The 27,621-nt window shown below is 37.9% G+C and overlaps 2 protein-coding genes across 2 annotated transcripts in view; both read left to right on the plus strand.

Annotated features, from left to right (window-relative positions):
- The first annotated feature begins 1,938 nt into the window (after positions 1–1,938).
- BAAT (bile acid-CoA:amino acid N-acyltransferase) lies at positions 1,939–21,730 on the plus strand. The gene is made up of 4 exons (XM_074197612.1): positions 1,939–2,209; positions 8,826–9,344; positions 11,047–11,249; positions 16,136–21,730. Exons 2-4 carry the CDS (start codon positions 8,885–8,887, stop codon positions 16,730–16,732), a joined length of 1,260 nt encoding a protein of 419 aa, XP_074053713.1. The 5' UTR covers positions 1,939–2,209; positions 8,826–8,884; the 3' UTR covers positions 16,733–21,730.
- Positions 21,731–25,064: 3,334 nt separating this feature from the next.
- LOC141495839 (acyl-coenzyme A amino acid N-acyltransferase 1-like) overlaps positions 25,065–27,621 on the plus strand; it is a 74,032-nt gene continuing 71,475 nt past the window's right edge. The window contains exon 1 of the mRNA XM_074197617.1: positions 25,065–26,337. The gene's annotated coding sequence lies outside the window, so the exon portion shown is untranslated. The remainder of the gene's footprint in view (positions 26,338–27,621) is intronic.

Raw genomic sequence — 27,621 nt, forward strand, 5'->3', positions numbered from 1 at the left:
ATAATTTCTAACTGTAACTCCACCCCCTTGCTCTAATCCCCTCCCCTTTCAGCCCATTGGCTGGATATTTTTTGGGGGGTTACACTTTGTTCACAGAAATCTATCCTAAGATAGCAAGGATATGTTGCTCACCAGATGGTGGGGTGACCAGATCCCAGTGACCTTGTATAACTTATTTTGACTAGGAATAGAAATAGTAATAACAAAGTTTTCACGGTCATAATGCTGTGCCTCAGTTAGCAAAACAGTCTTATTGCAAAAGTGGGATATCCTGGGTCGCTTGGAATGCAAAGTTTTTCTTGACATAAAAACTTCAAGAGGATTTCACCAGAAATTTTCCAAGTATTGGAGGCATCCATTATCCATGGTAAAGTACCTGAAGGGCTCTCATGTACAGGAGGTATTAGATCTGATATCCTCTAAGTGTCTTCCAGTTCTAAATCTATTATCTTATGATTTGTTTCATCCTAAAGGGCAGAAAAAAAGGAGAAACAGGTATAAATAGTCAAGAGATCAGTTTAGGCTTGATGTCTAGAAAAACTTCTTAACAATTAAAATTGTCCAAAAGTTGAATGGGTTGCTGCACATTCTTCTTCTTTGGAGGTCTTCAAAGTATGGATGCCCACTTGTCAGGTATATAGTGGAGATTCCTTTGGGGTATGAATTGTACAGAATGACTACTTGGTCCCTCACAAATCTTAAATTCTGTGACTCTGCTATTGTAGTGTGTCCCATCTGGAAAAAATGCATTGTGGCCAGAAACTTAGTGGTGAGGTGTATACCAACCTCTTGCATCTAGATCAGGGTTAGTGCAGCTTGTAGCCCTTAGAACATCTTGAAGCTCAGTGGCCCTTTGAGACTATTTGAACATTTTTATCAGGTACAAATTTTCTGGTTTGAAAAAAATTATGCAAATGGTAAACATCTTTAAAATTAAAAGAATTTTATTGTCAGACTTGATTGATAAATTTAATCAAGTTGGCAAGGTCATGTTGTCTTACCTGAGAGGAAAAAAAGAAAAGAAAGTGTGATGAGAACTATCTGTATCATGTAGTGTATTGTCATTGGGTGACTTGAAGGGAGGCAGAATAGACATCTCAGCTTCTTCTTCCCCTTCTCTGTGGGGGACTTGAATCCTACCAGAAGGATATTAAGAGGTTAGGGCCAACAGAAATTTGGCCACTCTCTTCTCACAAGGAGTTCTGTCAGGCTAGAAAAAAATATATATATGTATACATATATATATATATGTTTTACCTTAAATATTATTAATACAAGGATATTATTTTCAAGTTTGAGTTAACTTCTGTTTGCTGTTTTAAGTATTACTGGAAAGCTTTATATCAAGATGTGACTACCTTCCCCCCAAATACAAGTTCCATATTGAATATATATATATATATATATATATATACATACATATATATATATATATATATATATGTGTGTGTGTGTGTGTGTGTGTGTGTTTACTTAGCCAAGAAAAACCCATTTATCCAAATTGGTAGCAAAACAGAAACCAGAGAAAGAATACATAGGTGAATCTATACCAGACAACAGAGAGGGCAGGAATTTTTCCACTGAGAGCACAGTAAAGTAACTGAGCTCAATCAAGAAATATAGTTCCTGTAGTTTGTAGTGAAGCATACTGGCAATCATTAGTACATGATAGAAATTTCCAGGTCTTATCATAGCTTTCTGAAATTTTTTTCTGCAGAGAACTTGAAGTAAGGTTGGTCCTTCCATCTTCCTTCTTGAACAAGAGCCGGAAGCCAGAAGTACCCAAGAGGATAGCTGAAAACCAAAGAGGGAAATTCTTTTCTTCATGCCACTGTTGCTCCACCATTCACCAAAGGCAGGGCAGTCATCTCCACCAATAAGGATAGAGTCGCATATCAATTATCTTTGGAACTGGGGTTATAAAAGAAACAGAATTGGAAAATATAAAGGGAAAGGAGAAGGGTCCAGGTCACAGATGAGGAATGATTAACTGAAAACATTCAGAAGTGGTGCCAATAAAAGAATGCAGTTTGACAGAATGCACTCTCTTTTTAGGATTAGAGAGCATAACTTTGAAGACCTGTTGTCTGGGGACTGGACACTAAGTTTTTTGTTTATTTTCCCCTCAACTGCAAGAGAGAAGAGAGTGAGAAAAGTCAGCTACTGGTTTTCTCAGGAGTCAGCTGCGGTTTTGGAAGCTTCAGACCAGGTACTTTTAAATTGAGACTTGATAATCCCTTCTGGAGCAGCTAGGAATAGAAAGCAATTTTTTCAGTTCAAAGTTTGTGTTTACCTAGAACTTTATCATTTACAAGGCAAAGTTCCCACTTTCTGCTTTGTATATATTGAAAAGGATTTTAGTTGTTTTATCTTGCTGGCATACCCTAATTTAAGTGTATTTTCTATACATTTATGCATGGTCACATACAGCTGAATCAGAGATTCAGAAGGAGGAAACCTGCCTTGTGCTCTATGGAGAGAATATAAAGATACTATTTCAGTTAGAGACATACTTCTATTTATCAGTTCTTTCCCTGGATGTAGATGGTTGACTTGAATTTAACAATCCTAAGAAAATATCACTCTGACCTGATTAGCATCTCCATGCCTACCAATTAGCTTGGGAGCCTTTGGGGTCTAGTAGCTCTATTTTATGCAAGAAAGTTCTAGCACAGGCCTTGAAGGTGTAAGAAACAAACACCTTACTAAGAACTCAGAACAGCCTTTAAGGAAGCAAAGAGGATCCTTTATTGTACTGTTCTTAAGACTCTTCCAAAATCAGCACACCTGGAGTACAAAAACATAGCCTTTTATCCTGTCTAGAAAATGTCCCCAAATGACTGAGTATTGCAGAGATCCAAGGCCTATCTGATGTGCTTAATTCTCTCCCTATGTGGGTCCCTGTTCCTTAACAAACCTCCCTTTCCCCTCAATTTGATGAACAGGCCACTAGGCTCTAATGCCTTATTTGGATGTTACAGATATGTGAATCTGACACCTAGACTGACTATTTCAATCAACATTCTAATTTTATGGTTTCTTGCTTTCTTGTTGTAAATTTACCTACTTCTTATCAGTAGAAGTAGATTCCTTTATGACTTCCCTATCTTTTGTGTTTTACATCAACCCATTTTATAGTTTTCTCCATCCTTCCTAGCTATTTATCTGTTAGACATTAATTTCTTTTCTCAGTTTATCATAACTAATGTAGAAATGGAAACTGATCACTTATTATAGTACTTAGCAGATATTAAATTAAAAGTTGTTGAATTTAGAGGTAGCTAGTGGTACAGTGGATAGAGCTCCAGCCCTGGACTCAGGAGGAGCTGCGTTCAGGTTTGACCTCAGACACTTAATAATTACCCAGGTGTGTTAACCCTATTGCCAAAAATAAAAAAATAAAAAAAAGGTGTTGAGTGTGCTAGGCCAAAGGAAGTGTGCTAGAATGTACCTAGGTCAATCTCCTTCATTTTATAGATAAGGAAACCTTAGTCAGGAGAGATTAAATAGCTTGCCTAAGATCACACAGGCAGTTAGGATTTGAATCTAGGTCTTTTTTCTCCAAATTCATCCCCTCTTTCAACTTCACTTCAATAGGCAGGCAACCCTAGAGCTGCATGGATATCCATGAATTATTGAAAACTAAAGATCTTCAGTGCATTGAGTATATTTGTGTAATATACTCCACAGAATGTTTGTGGAAGAATAAATGGGTGTGCTGATAAATATTTAACAACAGTCTTTCAAAACAAAGTCCCCATAATACATTTTTAAGTTTAATTTACATTAACATTTTGCTTTATCTCTTTATTAAGTCTAAAAATCAACAAAACAATAATCAAACCATGATTAGTAACTTGATTTCCAAGGTGTAAATGCTCATACTGAAAATGTAACAGATGACATAGCTATCTCCAGTGTACTTTTGGATAATATGGACAAGAATCACAGATAAGGCACAAGAGGTTGCTTCTTGTCTCTTTTTCTGTCCCTCTTTCTCTTTGTGTCTTTCTGATTGTTTCCTTTCACCCTAGATGGGGAAAAAAATAAGAGAAGGGGTTGTGTAGTTCAAATTTGTCAAGATCACCTAAGCAAGAAATTAGAAAAAGGGAGAAAAAAAATGGGATTTAGGATTAGTCCCTGATTCTCTTTTATTCATTGCAGCAAGATTTTCTTAACTGGTCAATTCCACTGAGTCTTCCTCCAGCCTCATCCCATTTTACTAGTTTGTTTATCTATCATGGACTTGGCTCCACCGTGCATCTCCTTTGTTATTACCACAGCCATCCAGGATCTGTCCAGCTAATAATTAATTGGTTGCAGTTGCAATGAGTGAGAAGCTGTGGCAGAAATCAAAAACAGGTAGGGACTATAGGCTGCTCCCTCATCCACTGAGAAAAACCTATCACTGTAAACAGCAGGGAAAGAATGTAATACAAAAATCTCTTTCCAGGGAAGAATCCATGGAACAGATAAAGGGTGTAGGAGTCAGCTCTGAACTTGCTCACTGCATCTAACTGAGTTCCAACCATTCATGTGGCTTCCTCTTGCAGCTTGGAAAGCATTGTGGAATGCTATGATTTTTTGCATAGTTTGAGGACTCAGTTTCCACTGTAGTAACCCTTATGGTCCCTCAAACTTCCCTATATGAATGCATTGCAAACCTCCTTAGAAATTCTGTCTCAACACATTCAATTTAGATCAATGTATAGCATGGAAACAATGTAAAGACTAATAGATTGCCTTTTGTGGGGGTGGGGGTGGGGGGAGGGAGGCAAGATCAGGGGAAAACTGTAAAATTCAAAATAAATAAAGTCTTTCACATACACAAAAAGGAAAATATAGCACCCTATTTGTGTTAAATGGCCACATTTCAATGAAGACAAACCGAATCCCCCCACATATTCTAATAGGAGATTCACTACTGTTCTGCACATTCCTCTAAATTTTGATGCTTAAAAAAAGAAATTCTGACTCTCTCTCTCTCTCTCTCTCTCTCTCTCTCTCTCTCTCTCTCTTTCTCTCTCTGATATATATTATAACAGAAATGATCAAGAAATCTGAATTCCTGCCCTAATTCTGCTATTGTCTTAATAGATCCTACCCATGGTTTCACTGGATCTCCCTTCACCAATGTAGATGGCAACCCCTCCATAACTCTTCATCTGGCACAATTTTTTTTTCTGTGTCTTTAGGGCTTTTAAAATTATTATTGACAGTGACATTTTCCTCAAGTTGTTCTTCTCTATCAGATTGTAAATCCTTAGAAGGCAGAGACCATAGAGGTGGGCATTTCATTTTATTATTTTAGACACCTGGAAATACATTTAATATGGATATGGATGATGGAACCTGATTATGTTCCAGTAGTAAGTACAATTCCATTTTGAGAAAAAGTCGACCATATCATCCTTCTACTCTATAAATGCCAATGGATGCTTACTGACTACATGATAAAGTCACCTAGTTGGCACTGAAAGACCTTCCCACACGTATTGTTCCTCACCCAACATCCTAGGTGCTTCCTCTGGGCTTTGCACTTTTGTCCTCTCTGCTTGGAATCTTCTCCACCTCAACACCTCCTTTTAGATTCCTTGACTTCCTTCAAGATTTAGCTCATTTCCCACTTTCTATAGAAGCTTTTCCTGGTCTCAATTCCTACCCCTATATCTTCCCCCTCCACTTCATCCCCCCCCAAATCTTCCCTCTGGGATTGGCTACCTTTTTCACAGAATATATTTTATATCTATAGAGTTGTTTAATTATTTCCTCCCTCATTAGAATGTAAACTCCTTGAGGGCAGAGACTGAGTTTTTGCTTTCTTTGTGCCTCAGTGCTTGATATAATAAGTAATTTCTTCTTCATTTTTGAAGAAGACCACAATATCAGGGAGGTAATGTTATGACAAGTACATGAATTGGATTTGAATGAGGGGGTGTTGTGCTAGGTCACCAGCCTCTCTTTTTCCTCCAGAGCCATCTGAGTCCAGTGGCCAGATATGAATCAGGATGACTGGAGATGACCATGGATGTGGGGCAATTGGGGTTAAGTGACTTGTCCAAAAGTACACAGCTATAAGTGGCAAGACCAATGTTCTATCCACTGTGCCACCAAGACTGGTGATATAATAAGTGCTTAATAAATGTTTGTTGATTAACCAATTTGTTGATTTCTAACTGAAGTTGAAGATCTTAAATGACATCTTGGACAAATCATTTAACTTTGTGCCACATTTATAGGAAACAGAGTAAGATGTGTTTGGATTACTAATGCCAAATTCTAAACCTCCCCTGAGGAGAAAATTTTGTTCTTAAAATGATTTTGAATGGGTGGGGGGAGAGATTGGAGGGAGGGAATTTGGAACTCAAAATTTTAAAAAATTAGAAAAAGATTACATAGTAGGAAACTTTATCTTTAAGAAACAAAAGGCCTGTCTGCTTGTTTTTCTAAATTTTCTCTTCTGTCACAAAATAGCCCTGACATCCTGGAAGGGGAGGATCCCAAGTCTGCAGAAAGTCTTTAGCATAATTGATAAGGCACCAAAGTCCAGGGTCAGGAGCCACACTCCCCCAACTAATTCCTGGTAGGAACTGGACATGAAGCCACATCCCTTAAAGTGCTGAAGCAGCTTTATCAGATCCTGCCTTCTAATTTGTGCTGTTGTATATACTTAAGCTTCTCCAAAATTCCAGCTGGCTCCTAGCAGGGCCCCATCCATGCATAAGTGCAAGCCTGAATAAATAGTAAACATGTTTGTTAACCTAATTCCATTTATTCCTTATTAGGACAAAGTCTGGAGGTTAACATGTCTTAGTTTAATTGTTTGTCTTTATTAAGGCCAAACTCTTAAAAATCAATAGATAATTAGCTCAGCCAAGACTCAAAGTCAGGTCTCTTGTGTCCTAGTCCAATGTCTTTTTTTACTAAACCATACTGACGAAGACAAGAAAGAGTGTCAGGTTCTTTGGAAAGTTGAAAATGAATTCTATACATAGACTCTTGATTCAGAAATCTAGGGATATAAGAGTTTATTATATAATTACTATGACTATTAAGTACCAAGTAAAGAAGTTAGTAAATTAAGCAGTTATAAGGGTTAGCTTTCTTAAGGAAATAGCAAAGACTGAGACAGAGAGAGAGAGAGAGAGAGAGAGAGAGAGAGAGAGAGAGAGAGAGAGAGAGAGAGAGAGAAAGGGCAGGTGGTGCAAGGTTAGAAGCAGCAGCAGCCAGGAAACTCTGCAAAATAAAGAAGAAAAGGAAGGACAGTTACAAGACTGAACTTTATTTTGAAGAAACAAAAGCCTTAACTGTTTGTCTTTTTAAATCTCAACTGCTGCCATAAAGTAGTCCTGGCATCCTGGAGGGAGAAGGTCATTAGGGACAGTAACTGCAAGATGTTTGCAACTGGACTGGAAAAAATATTGGCATGATCTAATCTTGGGTTCAAGAATTAGTGTGAATGAATTCACCAAAGATTGGTAGGACTCAGAAGTAGGGGCAAAAAAGGTTGATTCTGTGTAGGTAACAAACTAAAGGTTCTAACAGTAATGGAGATTTTAAGTAGAGAAGTACTAGAATACAGTTGACTGCCCTCAAAGGTAAAGGCATGGTTTACCATGTTTCCCCATGTATAAGAGGCACCCCTTTTCAAAAAATTTGGAGTCTAAAAACTGGAAGCATTTTATATAGTGGTTGTAGATTTTTTTCCTTGCATCTTCCTCTTTTTTATACTTGTTATCTTTCTGCTGATTGTTTTGCATTTGTTACTGGTATATTAGGTTATGTTTTGCCATGGTCTACCCAGAAATGGTTCAGAAAAGATTTTCGTACAGAGCTGAATTCAAGTTCAAAGTGATCCAGTTCACAAAAGTGAATGGAAATCATTCTGCTTAACATTGGTTTGGTCCTCCTTCAACTTAGAAAACAATCACAAACTGGCTTACAGAAGAAGAAACCCTCCTGAAAATGCCCCAGCAGAAGGCCATGAGAGGCAAGTCAGCTAAATGGCCTGAGTTAGAGAGGGAATTGAAGAGCAAAGGGCAAGTGGAATTCCTGTGTCCACAAAGATGGTTCAGCAGGAGGCAAGAAGAATTGCTGATGAAAAAGGTCACTGATTTCAAAAGAGGACACAATTGGTACTTCAGGTTCATGAACCGGAATGGACTAAGCATGTGTTCATGCCCCAGACTTGCCCAGGGAGTGTTTGTGGTCAACCCCAGACCAGACCACAGGCAGGAGAGCCTCTCCTAAGACAGAGATTCATCATCAAAAACAGATGAGGACAAACTAATGGATAGGAGTTTTGACAGTGATGAGGAGTTACGTGAATTTTATGATGAATAAAACTTGAGTTCAATACTCAAGTATTGAACTCATCGTTTTTTTTCAAATTTTGGGCCCCCAAATTAAGGGGCATCTCATATATAAGTATAAATATAAACATGAATATATATATATATATCCATTCATCCATACATACATACATATGGGGAAATATGGTATATAAGGAGTTAGGGAGAAGAGTTGAGAGGATTTACATCTCAGTGTCCCATTGATGAGATAGCCCTTTCAATGAATTTGGGAAAGGAGCTGAGCTATTTTCATCTCAGTTCTCCTTTTGGTGGGATAGCTTTCAGTATATAGGTTTCAGATAGCTCACAATAGAACTATTTATCTAGGTAACAATGGGATGAGAAATCAGTCACTCAAAGGATACAAGGTCAGTATAGAAGGAAATAATATTTGGTATAACATTTTTCTCTTTTGCATATTTCCTATACTTTAATACCTCTACCTTATTTAATTTCTTTAAATTTTTTTTCTAGAGCGTCTGTTTTGACTGAAAACTGCCCAGTAGAAATTTCTATAGTTTGGGATTCTAACCATGACCCAGATAATTGTCCACCCGAAAATCGCTCTTGTTGATGAGCCACTGCATATCCGAGTAACTGGTCTACTCCCTTATGAGTTGGTAATCCTGGAGGCAAAATTGACAGATGAAAAGGGAATGATTTTTGAGTCTCAAGTCTTCTATAAAGCTGATGAAGGTGGAGAGATAAACCTGGAGCATGCAGCAGCACTTGGAGGGTGCTACATGGGTGTCCATCCTATGGGTCTCTTCTGGTCTTTGAAACCTAGGAAGATTTTATCTAGGCTAATGAAAAACAATGTGATTAACAGCCCCTTCCTGGTTCACCTGTCAGTATATAATTCACAAATGTTCTTAGAATCACAAAAATCTCTTAAGACCAGTGAGACTGTGGAACGATGGTACTCAGCACCTGGAGTAGAACGAATTCAGATAAGGGAAGGTCGAATTCGAGGAGCTCTCTTCCTCCCACCAGGTGAGTATTGAATGAGTCACATCCTTATTTACTAATTTTCAATCTAATTTCTTTTTTCTTCTGTAGGCTTATCTCCCTCTTTAAGCACATAACTTAGGGGTGAACAATAATATTTTCAGTATTCAGCTTGAGAGATTGTCTTTGATCATACCTCATTTTCTAGCCAAATCCTAAATATTCTGCTGATTCAAACCATTCTGGAGCTAGTTAGGCCACAGTCATTTTCCTGCTAATAAACCCTTGGGTAACTCTCACAGTGACAAAGTTTCCAGACTCCATTGGAAGCTTATCATCAACATGGCTTAGAAATCTAGAAACAATTCATGTTCATATTGTTGAACCTTATCCTGACCCTTGGGACTCTGTCTAGTTTCTGCCCTCCATGTCTGAAATGCACTTCCAAACTTGACCCAGTCGTACAAATTGTTGGTTATGACTTTGTTTTTCACTTTTTCTGCCCACTATTCAATGAGAGTCCTGAGGTACACTATCCACTGAGGGACATGGTAACCCGGACCTGTAAAAATCTTGTGACACTCCATTGTGTAGCAGACTGGCCTATTTTGTCTAAGAGCTTTCTGATCACTGAGTTAAAAGAAATAGTGGAGTTCATTAGGTGAGTGTTTCACAATCTGTACTCAGTACAGTGGACACTTTTATTCAGGAAAGAAATTAGGTCTCAAGAGAACAGGGAGAAGCAGACCTTGTTCTCCCTTTTATATCTTGTCATTCTATTCCTTTGATGCTGTCTCCGATCACTCTACTTCTCACCTTTTTTACATGCCAGTTCTTACTATGACTCCAGCTCCCACCAAAGAAACGAATACAACACAATTGGGGTATAGTCAGGACTTCTGCCTTATAGATATCAATTTAGGTTACAGTCTCTGGAAACTCATGACTGAAAACTGAGCAGGTTCATGTACTCATGTATAGTGGACTGTCCTTTTTTTAAAATCATTCTTTACCTCTTTCATATAAATTCTGAGCTAAACAATTGTATGGTAAACTTTGCTATATTCTCAAATAACCTTTTTGCCCATCATGCATTCTGGTTATTTCATTCCATTGTTGGCCAATAAGAAAGCCTAGTAATGAGAGTCCTGATTCGGAGTAGAATAGATCTGAGTTCAAATTTAGCTTCTAACATTTAGATCAATGATTCTGGGCAAGTGTCTTGTCATCTATATGTCTCAGGCAGGTAACTAAGATATATATATGTAGGGGTCTTGCCTGTTCACCCATTTGTGAAGTTCTAGATATAGGTATTAAGAATGGGTCCTTCAGCTTCAGCAGCTCTCCTCTAGAACCAGTACTCAGTCAGAGTACTCACTCCAACTGTACTAAGGGTGGAAATACAAACAAAGGAAAAGCCAGACCCTTCTCTCAGGTAGCTTGCATTGTAATGGGAGAAACTATATGTAAATGATTATGTACAAATAAGATGAATAGAATGAATTGGGGATACACTCAGAAGATAGACAGTAAGATTATATTTGGCAAATAAGAGTAGATTGGGAAATTATCTTTGTGATGCTATGTCTAGGAGCCCACTTTCTGAATATATTGTTTCTTTCCTCCTTTTTTTCTTGGTACTCTCTCTCTTTCTCTTCCTCCCTCCTTCCCTCTCTCCCTCCCCCCACCCCACACACTCACTCTCTTTTCTTTTTTAACCACAAAATCCTTTTACAATTTTCTTCAGGAAAAGGCCCTTTCCCTGGAGTAATCGATTTATTTGGTGGCATTGGTGGACTGACTGAGTTTCGAGCCAGTCTTTTGGCCAGTCGTGGTTTTGCTACATTGGCTTTAGCTTACTTTGCCTATGAGGACCTGCCCTCAGAACTAAATGTTGTGGATATCGAATACTTTGAAGAAGCAGTCAACTTCCTTCTGGGACATCCCAAGGTATTTTGAACTCATAATTTGTTTTCCTCTTTGTCTCTTAACTTCTTATGCAATCTCTGAGTCCAAGAGACTAACTAGAGTCTTTTATTTCATTGACATTGTTTGCTTCTCCAGACTCGTGATTTTTATTTTAGAGGAAGACAAAGGTTCTCAATCAGTTGTTCACTTTGTTGTCTTCCTGCTCCTCAATAATCAGCTCACCCAGGTTTCTTTTTTTTTTTGAAACCACTTAAGAGACATATTCATCTATTGGTAGTAAGTGTCAAAGGGAGGATTTAGCTTCCTTTGCTCCTGATTACAAATCTAACACTCTTTAAACTATATATTTGTGTTATGTGAGAATGCTATGTGTTATGTGAGAATACTTAGCCCAGTGACTGAAATATAAATGTTTAATACCTGTTTATTGATCACTGAGATTAGATTTGTTTGGCTTGGACACATAGGGAAGGCAGATCTAGACATTATGATTGGAAGTTCCCAGGAGGCAGATTTTGGTTGGAGGTAAGGAACCATTACCTAGTCTTCAGAGTTAACTAAAAATGAAATAGGCTACCTTAAAAGGGAGCGAATTTCTTATGATGAAGATGGATGACTTCTTATAAGGAATATTATAGAAACGATTCTTGTTTAGATGTGGTGGGATTATATGACCTCAGAAATCACATATGTCCATGAGTTTAATATTATATGACCTATATAGGAATACTTATATTGCAAACTAGAAGGTTACAAATACAAAAGAAGGGGCAAAGTGCCCTGAGAAATTCAAGGAGAGAAAATTTCTAGATGACAGATGAGGGAAGAAAGGCTGCATGGAAAAGGTGGGGTCTGTAGGAAGTCAAAGATTTCAGCTGATGGAAATTGAGAATTGAAGACAGGGAAAAGTCCATTTTAGAGAAAGGATGTGAGCACAGGCTTGGAGATGGGAGGAGATAGCAGAGAACAAGAGATGGTGAATAGTATTGTGGGTCTGCAATGAAGAATTAAGAAGTATACACAATGAGAAATAACACTGGAAAGAGAGAATATAGTAAGACTATGGAGGGTCTTGAATGTCAAACTAAGAAGTTTCTATATTATTTGACAGTTTAATAAGGGAACCACTGAAGGTCGTATCACTGCCAAATATAGGATCTGACCTGAGTCTTGAAGAAAATCAGGGAAAGAAATAGGTGGAAGGGAGGAGAGGGAACATTCTAGATCTAGAGGACAGACAGAAAAAAGGAATGGGGGGGACTGGATATCCTGTGCAATGAATAGTAAGAGAGCAGATTGATATTACTGGATTGCAAAATGTGAGAAATGGAGGATATAAGACTGAAAAGGGAGGAAGGAATCATGTCCTCAAGAGCTTTAAATGTCAAACATCATTTTATAATTTGATCTTGAAGGGGTTATAAGAAACCACTGGAGTTTATTGAATAGAGAGGTGATATGGTCAAATCTGACTATTAGCAGCTAGGATGTGGAGAAACTGGAGTGGGGAGAGACCTGAGGCAAGAGACCCACTAGAAAGCTATTGCAATAAACCATATGTGAGGTGACAAGGGGCTGCACTAGGGTGGTGGCTGTCAGTGGAGAAAAGATGTGTCTGAGATGAGTGATGTTATTAAGGTAGAAATATTTGATTGTAGATTGAATAGGTAGAGGGAGTAAAGTAGAGGAGTTGAAGATAATACTGATGAATGGTGGTATCATTAACAATAATAGGGAAGTCCGGAAGGAAAGTTTTGGGAAAAGAGGAGCTATCATTTGAGCATCATCCTGAGTTTGAGATGCCTAAAGGCAATTGGTAATGAGGTTACAGCTAAATATCTAGATCTGGGAATAATCTGAGTAAAATTGATAATTGAATTCATGAGAATTTAAGAGATCTCCAAGTGAGATAATATAGTGGGAGAAAAGGGTCAGGCCACAGGGGACATCCATGATAATTGGAAGAGACACAGATGAAGAAGCAACAAAGGAGACTGAGAGAATGCTGTCAGAGCAAAACAGGAGAAAACCTAGAGGGGAACTCCAGAAGAGCATGATCAGCACTGTCAGAGAGGTCAGGGAGGATGAGGATTGAGAAAAGGCCTTTAGATTTGGCAGTTAAGAGATTATTAGTGAGGTCAGAAGGCAGATTGCAGGGAATTTAGAATCAAGTTAAGAGAAGAGGAAATGGAGGCATTGATTTTAAATAATAGCATTAGGTTACCCCCCCCCCCCCACAGTGTCTTCCATTTGAGATTACTTTCCCTTTACTTTGTATGTCTTGTATATACGTAATTGTTTACATATTGTTTTCCCCTACTTCCAGAGATACTGCTCTGGTACTATCTTGTCTAATATATTAACTATTTCAAATCCACTTTTAAGCCTTTTTTTATTTTATTTTATTTTATTTTTTAGGTTTTTCAAGGCAATGGGGTTAAGTGGCTTGCCCAAGGCCACACTACTAAGTAATTATTAAGTGTCTGAGGTCGGATTTGAACCCAGGTACTCTTGACTCCAAGGCCATTGCTCTATTCACTGCGCCACCTAGCCTCCCCTAAGCCTTTTTTAAAATGTTGCTCCTGATTTAATTTTATTCCAGCTGGAGATTCATTTTGACTTAAAAACTGTCTTTCTGTCTGTCTTTTTGCCCATTACTCATGCTGTGAAATGGACTTCCCCTCCAGCCCTTATCCTCTTGAAATACTTTCCTTTTATGATTATGGGATATAAACTTGACTGAGCCCTCACTGCTATGGGGCAATCCTATCTCATTCTCCTCATTTAAAATCTTTTTCTTTCTCTTCAAGTCCCTAAGACTTATCCTCTCCCCCATTCAATCTCTCTCTCTCTCTCTCTCTCTCTCTCTCTCACACACACACACACACACACACACACACTCACTCACTCACACACTACAGTCTCTCTGTTTCCTGATTTCCCTTTCTCTCCCCCTCTATTTCTGTGTTTTATTCCCCATTACCCCCCCCTTCCAACCACTGCCTTCACTACACACACATACACACACAAACACCCCTTTCTCTTCCTTTCTCCCTCATTGTTCCTTCTCATCTTTTGCCACTGGTTCCTTTCCCAATACAAACATATCCATTATCCTCCCAAATCTGAAAAAGTCCTTTTACCCCACCAAACTGCTATTCTCTCTTCTCCCTTTCACCAACAAGTTCATTATAATTCCTACCTCCATCTTCTTCCTACCTGCTTCATTCTGACTCTTCTTCACCGATTTCTGGTCTTTGAAATCTCAGGGCTCAACCTTCTTGATCTTTGGGCAACAGTTGACTCTGCTGACCAATCCCTTCTCTAGAACTTATCTCTTCCCTTAGCTTCACAGACTGCATGCCCTCCTGGTTCTTTTCTTGTCTCCTGAATTACTCCTTTCATGGTTTCTCATCCTCTTCTGAACTCCTGAATATGTATGCTCCCTAAAGGTCTGATTCTTAACAGTTCTCTCTACACTCTCTCCTTTGGTGAACTCCCTTCTTCCCACAGCTATAACAATCACAAACTCCTGAACCTCTCCCTCCAGCCCTGACTTCACTTCTTTTCCTCCTAATCTTCAGCCCTGCCCCTCTCATTGGCTGTGCGACAATTTGGAGTCCAGACAGCCTAGAAAACCCAACTTTCTAGTCTATCTCAAAACTTGTGCTTCCACTGCCTTCAGTTTTTCTGACCTCATCACTATTGTTCACCCAGTTTCTTACATATGAAAACTTGCTAATACTTTGAACTCTGCCTCCCACATCCAAACAGTTGCCATGCGACTGTGTTCTGGAGCTGTTTTGTACTAACTTAAAAGAGATTATTCAATGTGAGCTTCTAAAGACTACCAAAACTATTTGGAATATCCAAAGAGCAGGTTGCTAAATATATGCCAATATACCCTTGATAACTATCTCCAAAATAATCTTTTAAATTATCTCCTTTTCTATACCTCTATTTTCCACCACCCGAGTACAGGCTTTAATTTGTGCTGTAGCTGTATTTAAATAATCCATTCATATCTATTTTCCTTAGCTTTAATGCATCCTTCATGATGCTGCAAGATTAATTTTCAAAATGTATAAATCTCATCATGTTACTCCCCTGCCCATACGCCTTTGATAACTTTGTGTTGTCCAACAAATAAAGCTGACTTCTTATCCTGGCATCAAGTTCACAATCTGGTATCCCCTACTTTTCCAGCCTTATGTCATTTTCTTTCTTTCCACATATTCTTCATTCCAGCCTAAGTTGTATTCTTTATTTATACATATATATTTTATAGATGTGTATGTATATATATGGGCATATATGTATATATAGGGGCCTGCCCCAGTCTCATTTCTCCATCTTTTGAAATCTTAATCCTCTTTTACATTTCCAACTAAAACACAGTCTTCATGAAGCCCTCCTCTCCCTAGTCAAGTAACAATGCTTTCTGCACAGCCTTTGGTTTACAACTGCCTTATCTACTATGGCCAGATCTACTATATTGGATATCTGATTAGAGTTCATTTAGTCCAACCCTCTCATTTTACAGATGAGAAAAAACTCAAAGAGTTTCAGTGACTTACTTGAGGTTACACTGTAAAAGGCACAATGTGAAGAAGAAACCATGTCTTGCCTTATTTGAAATTTAGTTTTGTTTCTACTATGGGTATATACTCTTCTCTTGTTAGATTATAAACTCTCAAAGGAAGAGTTAAACTCTCTGTCACCCCCAAGCTTTTCACACAGCCTATACTGGGATTTTAATAAATATGTATTTACTTTAATGCCCCTTAATTCAAACTATTTTATGAAATTATCATAAAATATTGTATCAATGGAAGTTGTTATTATTCTAACTGGAATGCTAAAAGAAATAAGTGGAATAATTTTTTGCTGTTTTTATGTATTTTCAGGTGCTGGGTCCCAGCATTGGAGTAGTTTCAGTGAGCCAAGGGGCTCAGATCGGATTGGCAATGTCAGTATACCTGAAGCAGGTGGCAGCCACAGTCTGTATCAATGGTTTCTTTTTTGCAGCTGGATGTATGATCAAGTATAGGAATGAGAATATTCACCCAATTAAAGTAGTTCTAGAAAGGTTAAGAATAAATGATTTGGGGCTACTTGAGGCAAGTTCTGCATTTGAAAACCCTCGAGAAGAGGCAAATAAGCATTGTCTTCTACCAATAGAAAGGGCCCATGGTCATATCCTATTCATTGTTGGAGAGAAGGATGGCAATATAAATAGCAAAAGTTATGCTGAGCAAATGATAGAGCAGCTGAGGAGATATGGAAAAAGTAATGGTACCCTACTGTCCTATCCAGGAGCTGGGCACTTGATAGAGCCTCCCTATTCCCCCTTGTGTTTGGCCTCATGGAACCCCTTTGTCAATAAGCCTTTATTGTGGGGTGGTGAAACTGTCCTTCATGCTGAAGCCCAAGAACACTCCTGGAGAGAGATTCTAAAGTTCCTCAGATATCACCTTAGCCCAGCCAGCTCTAGCAAACTCTGAGATGATGGATGACTTGCAGATGTTTAGCAGACTGGCAAAGCTTATAAATCTCTGTTCAAAACAATATTCTGCAGTGCATACAATGAAATACATAGGGTTACAAAGGAAATTTATTCTATGGTAATAAAGGATTTTTCCCCATCTGAATTCCCCCACGTTTGATGAATAAGGAAATGGAGGCCCAGAGAGGGAAAGTAATTTGTCTGTCTTAAAAGAGTCTGTGATTAGGATTGAACTAGAAATCCAGGTTTGACTAAATTTACACTCTTCCAATTAGAGCTCCCTGTGAATCTCTGTGAATTGAAACCTAATTTATAAACCCCAGACTCAAACCCAGTTATGTCAATTAGTAGAATGTAAACTCTATGAAGAAAGGGATTATTTTTCATTTTTGTTTTTGTATCCATAGTATTTATCACAGTGCCTTAACACAAAGTAGTAACTAATTGATAAATCTTGAATTAGAATTTAATTAGGAAATAGTGTGGTACTGTGGAGAGCCATGTGGCTTCTAGGATCATTTGGATCTGCATTCAAATTCTAATTCTGCCATTTAATAGCTGTGTGACTTTAAGTCTCATTTTTCTCAAAGTAATTAGGACCTCTAGTTTTGGAGTAATCTTTTCTAACTCTGATTCTATGATACGAGGATCTCTAAATCTCTTTTCAGTTCAAGGCCTATGATACTATTAAATATAACTTTTCTCTCCTCCTTTCTCCTCTAATCAGTCAATTAGTCAACCTTCCTTCCTCCTTTAGAGGAACAATGGAAATTTATTGGATCCTGGAGTTGGTTTACTTGTGTATCCTCTTCCTTACCACTCACATGTTTACCAGTTCCTTCTTGCTTTTGTCATTCCTCTTTAGTACTGTTACACATGTTCCTTAAATACTCTATTTTATCTCAGCAGAAAAATTTTGTGGACAGCTAGTTGTTCTTTCTACTGACTTCTCACCTCTCTGATATTTTAGCCATTTTGAGTCTCACCTTTTTGGACCATTTTGCATCATTTGGATCATTCTCCTTGTCAGAGAAGCCAGGATGAAAACTAGGAATTTTTTGTTGAGTAGAAAGTATTGAATTTGGAGTCAAAGAAACTGGTTCAAATCCTGGCTTTGACACTAGCTCTATGACCCTGGCAAGTCACTAGGCAATTTCAGGTCTTCAGATTCCCCATCTATAAAATAAAGGAATTGGATTTATTTGGGTGAATGACAATTTGAGATTTCTTTCAGCTCTAATTCTCTGATCCTGTGTTCCAGATCTGTCTTTCCCAGATTCTGACACATTGTTGGGCAGAGTAGTCCCTTAACATTTATTTAATTGAATTAAATTTGAACTAAAGCTCAGGGGATGGAGATTTGAATGAATCAATAAAAGCAAGAATTAAAAAAAAACACAATTACAACTGTTCAATAGGGTGGGTTGCCTCAAGAGTTCTCCATCAATGTTTAACATTTAGAGACCAAATGACAATTTGCCAAGATGTTGAGAAGGGAGAGAGCCGAACCTGAAGTCAGGAACTTCTGGATTCAAATCTGGCTTCAGGCACTCAATAACTATATGACCCTGGGCAAGTCATTTCACAGCTGACTGCTTCCACTTACCTAAACTTGACTCCAACCCGCCCCCCCCCCCCCCCCCCCCGTTCTTATGAGGATAAATTGAGAGGATATTTGTAAAACACTTTAAAAACCTTAAAGTCTATATAAATGCTATTTTAAATTAAATACTTCTATTATGTACTTTAAGTATAGGATTGATTCAAATCCCTTCTAATCGCAGCTCATTTTATATTCTTAATCTCTCAAGATCCCTGACTTTTGCTCTTGATAGGAGCACATATAGGATAAAGGAGGACTGAAATACTCCTTCATTTTTTGAAAGATCAAGTTAATTTATACCTTCCAATCTCACATAGCAATCCAAAAGGAATTTGTACTGATACCTTTTGCTTCTCTAAGAATTTAGAAAGAACCATAAATTATGTTTATCTGATCAAATAACACAAAATTGAAGATGTATTTTCTATTTAGTTAGGCTTTCTTATCTAGCTATAGAGCAGGCATGTGGATTAAAGAATAATTAATTATTGATTTGAAGGCACAGATCAACTGATTTGGGGAATACTCACTGAACTAATGTAATGTCAAGATTTCAATAGTTACATTGAGGAACAAAAACCTCAAATTGGCTTCTTAATATGATTCATATCATTTGACTACTACAGAAGTTGCTGTTTTCTCATAGCCCAGTTTTGCCACTGCTCAGTTTAGGGAAGATTGGTGAATGAGTAATCAATGAAGCTCTTCCATGTTCCTAGTATGACCTGAACAAAAATAGTAAAACAAGTTAGGGGAATGGTGAATTTGTAGTAAAACCACTTTCATAATTGGGACCCTAGTCAGTCCCTGATAAAGAGGGGGGAGTGCTTACTGAGAACTTGGCCAGTCCTGTTAGCATGCTGCCCTTTTTCCTCAATTACCTGGAACATGAACATTCATCCTGAAACTTGGGCAGTTTCAGGATGGATCTTCTGAGTCCAGAGTCACTAAGTAGATGCCTGGCACCCCCCATGCCATCTTTGTTCAACATTTTATAATTACATAAATCTTGCTTGTACCCCTTCAGAATCTCACCCTTGAGAAGATGCTTTGTCTGGAACCCTTTCTCGAGTTGGCACTCCCCCGATTGATTGATTATCTTTGGTAGCACTTTCTGTCTTGATTGATTATCTTTAGTAAAATTTCCTATCACTTTCATTATTTTAATGTAATTCTTATACTTCATCTTCTTAGGAATCATTAGTTATTGTTGTTGTAAGCTTTTTGTGATGTTACCTTTGTAATACTAATAACAACAACAACAATAATAATAATAATAATAATAATTAAAAAACTTTTTGTTTTACCCTTTGGGAGTGTGTCTTACTTTAGGTGTGAATCTGAATAAACCCCTTAATCAGACAAATGACCACATTTTTAGAGTGAGATTGCATGAGATCAACTCTAGAGATAGTCAGTATACATTAATATCTGTTGTTAGCCTCATAATCCTGTCCCCATGCCACACAAAACCTCTTTCAGGTACTTACAGAACTTCCAGATTTAGCCTTATCAAGGTCCCCAGGCTTGTAAAGTGGAAAGAATATCAGATTTTTAATCAGAGAATGTGGGTTCCATAACCCAGATCTGCTGTCTAAAATCTTGATCACCTTGGGCAATTAACTCACTTACCTTCTCAGTGACTCATCCATAAAGTGATAGGTTAGATTAGTTCACCTGTAAATTCCCTTCTATCTTTGATTTGAACAAGCTCATGTCTTATCAAGACTGAATTCCATTCACTCAGAATACATGAATGTACCCCTTAAATGACTAACATTTCTTTTTTTAATTAAAGATTTTGTTTATTTTGAGTTTTATAATTTTTCCCTCAATCTCACTTCCCTCCCCCCCACAACAGAAAGCAATTTGTCAGTCTTTACATTGTTTCCATGTTGTTACATTGATCCAAACTGAGTGTGATGAGAGAGAAATCATATCCTTAAGGAAGAAATATAAAGTATAAGAGATAACAAGATCAGACAGTAAGATATCGGTTTTTTTCCCTAAATTAAAGGGAATGGGCCTTGGACTTTGTTCAAACTCCACAGTTCTTTCTCTGGATACAGATGGCACTCTCCTTTGCAGACAGCCCAAAATTGTTCCCAATTGTTGCACTGATGGAATGAGTGAGTCCATCAAGGTTGAACATCACCCCCATGTTGCTGTTAGGGTGTACAGTGTTTTTCTGGTTCTGCTCTTCTCACTCAGCATCAGTTCATGCAAATCCCTCCAGGCTTCCCTGAAATCCCGTCCCTCCTGGTTTCTAATAGAACAATAGTGTTCCATGACATACATATACCACAGTTTGCTAAACCATTCCCCAATTGAAGGACATTTACTTGATTTCCAATTCTTTACCACCACAAACAAGACTGCTATGAATATTTTTGTACAAGTGATGTTTTTATTCTTTTTCATCATCTCTTCAGAGACCCAGTAGTGGTATTGCTGAATCAAAGGTTATGCACATTTTTGTTGCCCTTTGGGCATAAATGACTAACATTTCTAAGAAGCTTTTTGACATGACATCAACATCCACATCCCTTTCCAAGCACCCTTATTGCCCACAGCTAACCTGGGGCTAACCCACACAAATTATTCTGAAGTGCCAGCAAGCTGCAAGAAGTGTTAGAAACATTCTGGCTATCACAACAAACAAACCCATGCTACCCTCCCCCCAAAACAACATTAACTTACCTAGCACATTTTGTGGAGTTATCAGGTATAACAGAAAAATGTACAAAATTTCAGGTTTGCCACAGTCTCCAGAAATGATGCTTTAAATGCAGGAATCAGCAACTGAAGATAGCTATAAGCTAATCACTTTTCATGCATCTGCCCTTCTTTCTATTTCACTTGTTCAATCACACAAGGTCCCCTTCAGTTAGGCTGACAGGTGAGTCATTCCTCAAGTTACTCAAGTCACCTGGTCCTCATGTACCTCTGCCCTCTCCTCCAACCTGGTTGCAGCAGCCCCAAACATCTAGTCCACAGGCACAGTAATGTTAACAGTGAGATTAAGAGTTCAAGCCAGTGAGGCATGAGATTATGGGGACCATGGATTTAGGGTTTAAGTAAACCAAGATGGAATTTTCTATATTCTCTCAAATCCATAATCCTCCATTTCTTACATCACTTCTCCCAACCTCAACTTGGAAGCAAATGAAAGTCATCCACCCCATGCAAATTAGGACCTATCCAGGCATTTAGCCACCCACCTTAATACTTCCTTCTTCTCTTCCTAACTGGAACAAACATCCTCTGGACCTTTTTTGACCTGCCTTCTATAAATCATGAGACATCCACAGAGAAGAGATATAGATGATTTAGTGGAACAATTTCAACAAAAGTTTTTACATAAGAGGTGGATGAGATTTTAGAATAAATATGAATGCTATGGAAAGAGAAGCCAACCATGACTTCTTCCATTTTTGAGAGGCATTGCTTTTGGCTATGATAGTCATTGTTTTTAGCCATGACAGTCATTAAAAGCAATTATTAAAATGAACTACTGTATGATAAAATGTTAAAATAAAATTAAAAAAGATGAAGTATTTAATTACATTGCTTTCACTAAATATCATTACTTATAATATTTTAGAGTCAACAATTTTTTACCATTAATATAATAAAATGTTATTTATTTCATCATTTCCCTTTCTTCAATAAATTCTATTCTTAGTTCATGTTTTTTAATGTTCACAATGTTAATCCAATATTACATGTGTATAATTTACAAATAGATAAAGCATTAAGCAATTAGAGGTGTGTGCTGGAAAATGTTTTATTGCTAGGCTGAGTAATTTTAAAAATCTAGGTCTAAAAAGTCAGGTCTCTTCCAGTCCTGAGATAAAATTTTATTATGTGAAATTCTCTTATGTGGAAAATTATGACCAACAATGACCTTGATACAAAATTGGGTCTAAGAGAACAGAAGTCATTACAAATCACAAGAACAAGATAACAGAACAAGGTAGATTTGATGCAGAATTTTATAGAACTTGCTGTAAGGACTACTTGACAGTGACTTCTTGAGATTATTTAGTGGCATTTAAATAAGTGGGACTACTCTTAATTCCTGGGCAGGGGCAGGTTCCAACTTAAAAATGAGCTAACAAAACAAAAAACTGAATTTTACATCACTATTTTTAAAAATACATTTTTATTGTTTTTTTGTTTTTTATATTGTCTAAATTTTCATCTCTTCTCCTGGGGGAGGGGTTACATCTATTATAACAAAGAAATTTTTTTTAAAGAGGAAGAAGAGAAAAGAAAATGGTAAAATCATCAAACTTTGTAATATTCAGGCTCTCTCTCTCCATATATGTACATACATACATATATATATATATTTATACATATACACATACATGTGTTTGTGTTCAGTAGACCCCTGAAGCATCTTCTCATATAATGATCTTTGATGCAAACTTGTTCTTTACAAATTTGCAACATTTGATTGTTTTATGATGGTTTTCTCCCAATGTTACCACCCCTATCAGTTATTGTATATTTTATTTTCTTGGTTATTCTTATTTTGATTTACAGACTGTCTTTCCATACTTCTTTGAATTAAACATATTTTTCATTCTTTAATGTCCCAGTCCATTTATGGATCACATTAAGTCATGTAAATATTGCAGGTTTTCTGTGAACACTTGCCCAATTAGAGGATGACTTTAAATAAACATCTTTCATATCTGGGAAGAGACTGTTAGGGGAATTCTTAAGCCCAGTGCTCCTCAAGAGGTTCCTCCTGGAGAATAATCCCTCTCACCTAGATCTCTTTAATTGGAAATAAATAAATCAAGAGACAAGGGACGAAAATCAAAGGTTTAATTAGAATCAGCTGAAGGGCAGTACTGGTTTACAACTCCACAGAACAAAGGGAAATACATAATCAGACAGTTTTCGATTTATGTAAGTGGACCATTTAGTAGATTTCTACATAAAGCCATTTTTTGTGTTGTGAGTTTGCCCCAAGAGGTATGAAAGGGAAGGAGGCAGGAAGGGGCCACCCTTAAAGAATTGGGTCAGGCACATCATTCAAGGGCCAGTGCTAGGGACGGAGAAGTGAGAGCAGGATGTGGAACATGCCACCAGACATGAGCTAGCTATGGTCTGGTGTTAAGAGGAAGACAGGGGAAGGCAGACATGTAAGGGTTGACCTCAGCCTGTGGGGACAGGCCCCAGGTGTGGATCAGGACAGTCACAAGGGCCGGTGGACAGAGAGAGGCAAAGGTCTCCTCTCTCTAAGCTGCTGGGGCAATGTCTTCTTTATTCTTTAACTTGAAGAGATTTTTGTTTGTTTTTAGTGGGTGGGGGGGTGAGGGTAGGAGAGGCTTTAGAGCTGAGAACCAAAGAAGGAAATACATTACTGGACAGTCAGGTTAACTAACATAGGTGACTTTTTGCAATGTGATTTTTCTTTCACAATTCTTTATATAAAGTCAAATTTGTATAATGTGAATTTATATAAAGCAAAAACTACATAGAGTTTTACACAGCAACAAAAGGAGCGGTGCTTTCTCAACAACTTATTTCAGAGGTAGAGAAGGGACAGGTTGTCAAGTGATTTAGGTTTTGGGGAAAGGGAATGTGAACTTTGAAATAACCTTTGCATTATCCAAGATCAAGTCTGTTCTCCTAGGTCTTTTTCCTTATAATTTATCTCAATAGATCATATTGGTAGGGTAGGAGGTTATTAAACTATTTGGGTGAACTTGGAATTAATTAAGGTTTCCCTTTTGAGACAGAATTTGCTCCATTTCTTTGACTTCTAAGGTTTCTATTTCTAGGAAGATGTTGGAAGGGGAAGAGCATATAATTCCCCTAAACTTGTAACCCCTAGACTTTGCTTTTTCCTCTATCAACCCTTACAACTAGGGCTTGCCAAGTTCTGTAGCTGAAGCTCTAGGAAGGAACACAAATTACTGGCAAGAATACTGGAAATCCAGTGATTGCTGTGGCTAACCTAATAATCTAATTTCCCCCTTGTTTTCATACACCTGTGTTTGCCTTTCACATTTCTCTTTGCTTCATGGAGACTATCACCAAGCTAACTGTATTTGGCCCAAGAGACTAGGGTCACTGTGTAGAGTCAATAACAAACACTGAGAACGGTTGGTCTGAAAAGGAACATTTCTTCAGAAATACAGCTGTGGGAAATTTTCCTCTGGATTATTTATACTCTATGAAAGGAGCAGTGTCTTGCCTAAAGAAGAAAAGGGGTAATGAAAGCATACAAGAAAGCAAAAGGATATTGCAGGCAAGAGAATGATAGAAACTGCCCTTAGATAAAAAGATTGAAGGATTAGATAAGGGGATGATATTGGGGCTAGTGGAGGGTGGTTACAAGTTTTAAACAAAAATTGCCCAAGTTATGAAAGTTAGGGGAACCCCAAACTTAGAGCATAGACCTAGGTCCAACTTACTAACTTCTGGGGTGCACATGGAGAGCTGGAGGAGCTCTGTTCCTTCACCTTGGATTTATTATGGTATTCCAACTAGCTTTCTTCCCCTTCTGCCCCACCTCCAGGCTCAACCACACCTACCTGGGGCACCCTATCTCCCACCCTGGCTTTGTCTCATCTTACAGCAAAGTCCTATTTTGGGCTCAAGTCGCTGTAGGGTTCCAGGATTTTGGTGGGGTTTTTTTTTCCTTTCACTGATAGAAGAGTTTAAATTGGAGTTCATAGATTTGTGTTTTTTAAACTATATTTCAATATTATTTTTCCTTTGGGACTTATGTATTATATGCATTATAGAATAATATTCTGAAAAAGGACCCATAGATTTCACCAAACTGCCAGAGATGCATGGCATGATGAAACTTAAGAATCCTTGATTTGTAGTATATTGATAAAAAAAACCTATTTGTAGTTGTAAGAGCTCTCATTTATTTATTTCTGTGAAATTCTCCCCTGCAGCACTGTTTCTGAAAAGTGATCAACATTAGGTAAGGTGTGCCAGTAATCTACAGTCTATATAAGAGCAGGTAGTTGGCACAGTGGATAGAGCACTGGCCTTGGAGTCAGGAGCATGGGAGTTTGAATCCAGCCTCAGACCCCTTGAAACTTGCTAACTGTGTGTACCTGGGCAAGTCCCTTTACCCTGATTGCCTCAAATCCAGGGTCAACTCCAGTGCTGATTCCTATCTGACCACTGGACCCAGATGGATTCCAGTGGAGAAAGTGAGGCTGGTGAATTAGCACAGCTCCCCCCTCACTGAAATCCAATTCATATGCTTTTGATGGCATCACCTCCCTTGATTTTGAGATCTTCCAGAACAAAGGACAAACATCATCATCATCATCATCATTAGTCTATAAATACATCAAAATGTGCATAAGTGGGGTTTGAAAGGAAAAAAAAAAGATTCTTAAGCTTTTTAGAGTTGGAAGTTACTTGAGAGAATTTATTGAGCCCAAACTCTTTTCCCTATGGTTAAGAAGATTAAGTCTGCAGGAAGTGACTTGCACAAGGTCACAAAACTGATTAAAAGGAGAGTCCAGTCAATATTATATTGTTACTTATGAGATAGAAATATGTCCTTCCTTTATTTCCAGGGTTCACAATTACACAGAATAGCCACCACCTGGATCTCAAAACGGTTTTAAATTTGCCAATCGTATTTTGCACAGTTTGAATTTTGTTATTTATTTGATTTTATTGTTATTTCTATTAATAGAACTATTAAAAACATTGTGATGTTAACACAACAATGAAGATACTTTTTCTCCTTGGATATCATGTAACATGTATGTATTTTAGAGACGACCTTCTGGAGATAATGCCTTAATTCTTAAAAAGGGAATTTCAGAGGCATTGTGGGATAGGTGGGGGGGTGTCTCAAATTTCGGCTTATTCAGTCCAACCACTTTTGGCAGCTTCTGCTTCTGGAGTTACAGAACTCATTTCCAAGGAGAAGGTAAAGGAGGCGTGAAGACTGAACTAGGGAAAAGGACCTAACTCAAGGGTTCCTGAGCACAGTCAAGGTAAGTCCCAAACGACATTATCTTACAACTCTGGGTTCTGTAGATCCCCTCTGGTACCTAAGAGGGAAGACTGGAGAAGAAGAGGAGAGCTTCTGTTTTCTGAGAATGAAACTGTAATGGAGAGGAATTAGGTCCTGCTAAATAGTACCATGAAGGCTGGGATTGAGAACAACTAAGCACTGTGATTTAGGGGGGGTCTCCATAAGCTTAGCTCTACCAGTATTACTTGTGTTGCAGTTATATTTTTCTTGTCTGTAGGTGAGATTGTCTGATATATGAATTATCATCAGTTGCATATTTGCTCCCTAGGGGAATGGGAGGAGAGAACTTGGGGGGAGAGTGTATAAAATTGGATGTAAGGCATGTGTTTTTAATCCTAAAACAGAAATTACAATGCTCTTCTTTTATCTTGGGTGCCTTTTGAGTCATCCTGCCTTTCATTTTATTCACGGACACAATTTTCACTGGAAGGTCCCTGATTAAAAATGAACCCTCTCATTAGAGGCAAAATAGTGCATATTTTAGTAATAGTTTTCCTTTGACTTTCTGGAGGGATTTTTCTCTGGGATTTAACATTCCCAGTTAGAATTTGAATTTTGCACATGGTAGAATAGGACTTAATGAATTTTTTGTTACATATGTTGATAGTGAATCTTGGGGAGGGGGGAGTGAGGCGGAGAACAAGGTTTCTAACATCTTACATATTGAGTTGCTTCTATGGGAGGTTGTTCATATTTCTGCCAAAATGGCAAAAGAAACTTCTATTCAGAATAAAAGAAAAGCAAATCCTTAAACAAGCAAACCTCTGGGAGGTGGAGATTTTGTCCATGGCTTAGTAATGTTATCTTTTACAAATAATAGAATGATTACATTTTATCTTGCTTTTTTGTTCTTCTTGTTCTCGGACATTTTTTCCTGGCCTGGATATCTTTACCAGTATCCTAGATATAATAATTATGACCTCAAGCTTCTGGATCCTCTTGGTTCAGTCTCAAATGGTGTTGCTGCCACAAAGGCTTAAAAAAAAGGGCTTTGTATTTTGTCTTATACCTTTCTGGAGGACTGTAACCCTTCCTCTCCTTCCTCCCAAATCATACAATAATGTCTATAGCCTTTGCACAGTACTTTTTGGAATGAAATGATTCCTGTACTTGGAGAAAAAAGATCTGGTTTTGAATTGTAGTTCTGCCAGATACTATAACTTCATGATGGTGGTTGTCACAGGTTTTGAGTCTCAGTTACCTCATGTATGATAAAGGGTTATTACATGTTAACACAGAACCT

Source organism: Macrotis lagotis, chromosome 8 (assembly GCF_037893015.1).
Source record: "Macrotis lagotis isolate mMagLag1 chromosome 8, bilby.v1.9.chrom.fasta, whole genome shotgun sequence".
Taxonomy (NCBI): domain Eukaryota; kingdom Metazoa; phylum Chordata; class Mammalia; order Peramelemorphia; family Peramelidae; genus Macrotis; species Macrotis lagotis.

Coding starts and splice junctions, on each gene's coding strand:
- BAAT (XM_074197612.1), top strand. CDS start 8,885: ATGACCCAGATAATTGTCCACCCGAAAATCGCTCTTGTTGATGAGCCA. Junction 9,345..11,046: donor AGCTCTCTTCCTCCCACCAG/GTGAGTATTGAA, acceptor AATTTTCTTCAG/GAAAAGGCCCTTTCCCTGGA. Junction 11,250..16,135: donor TCCTTCTGGGACATCCCAAG/GTATTTTGAACT, acceptor ATGTATTTTCAG/GTGCTGGGTCCCAGCATTGG.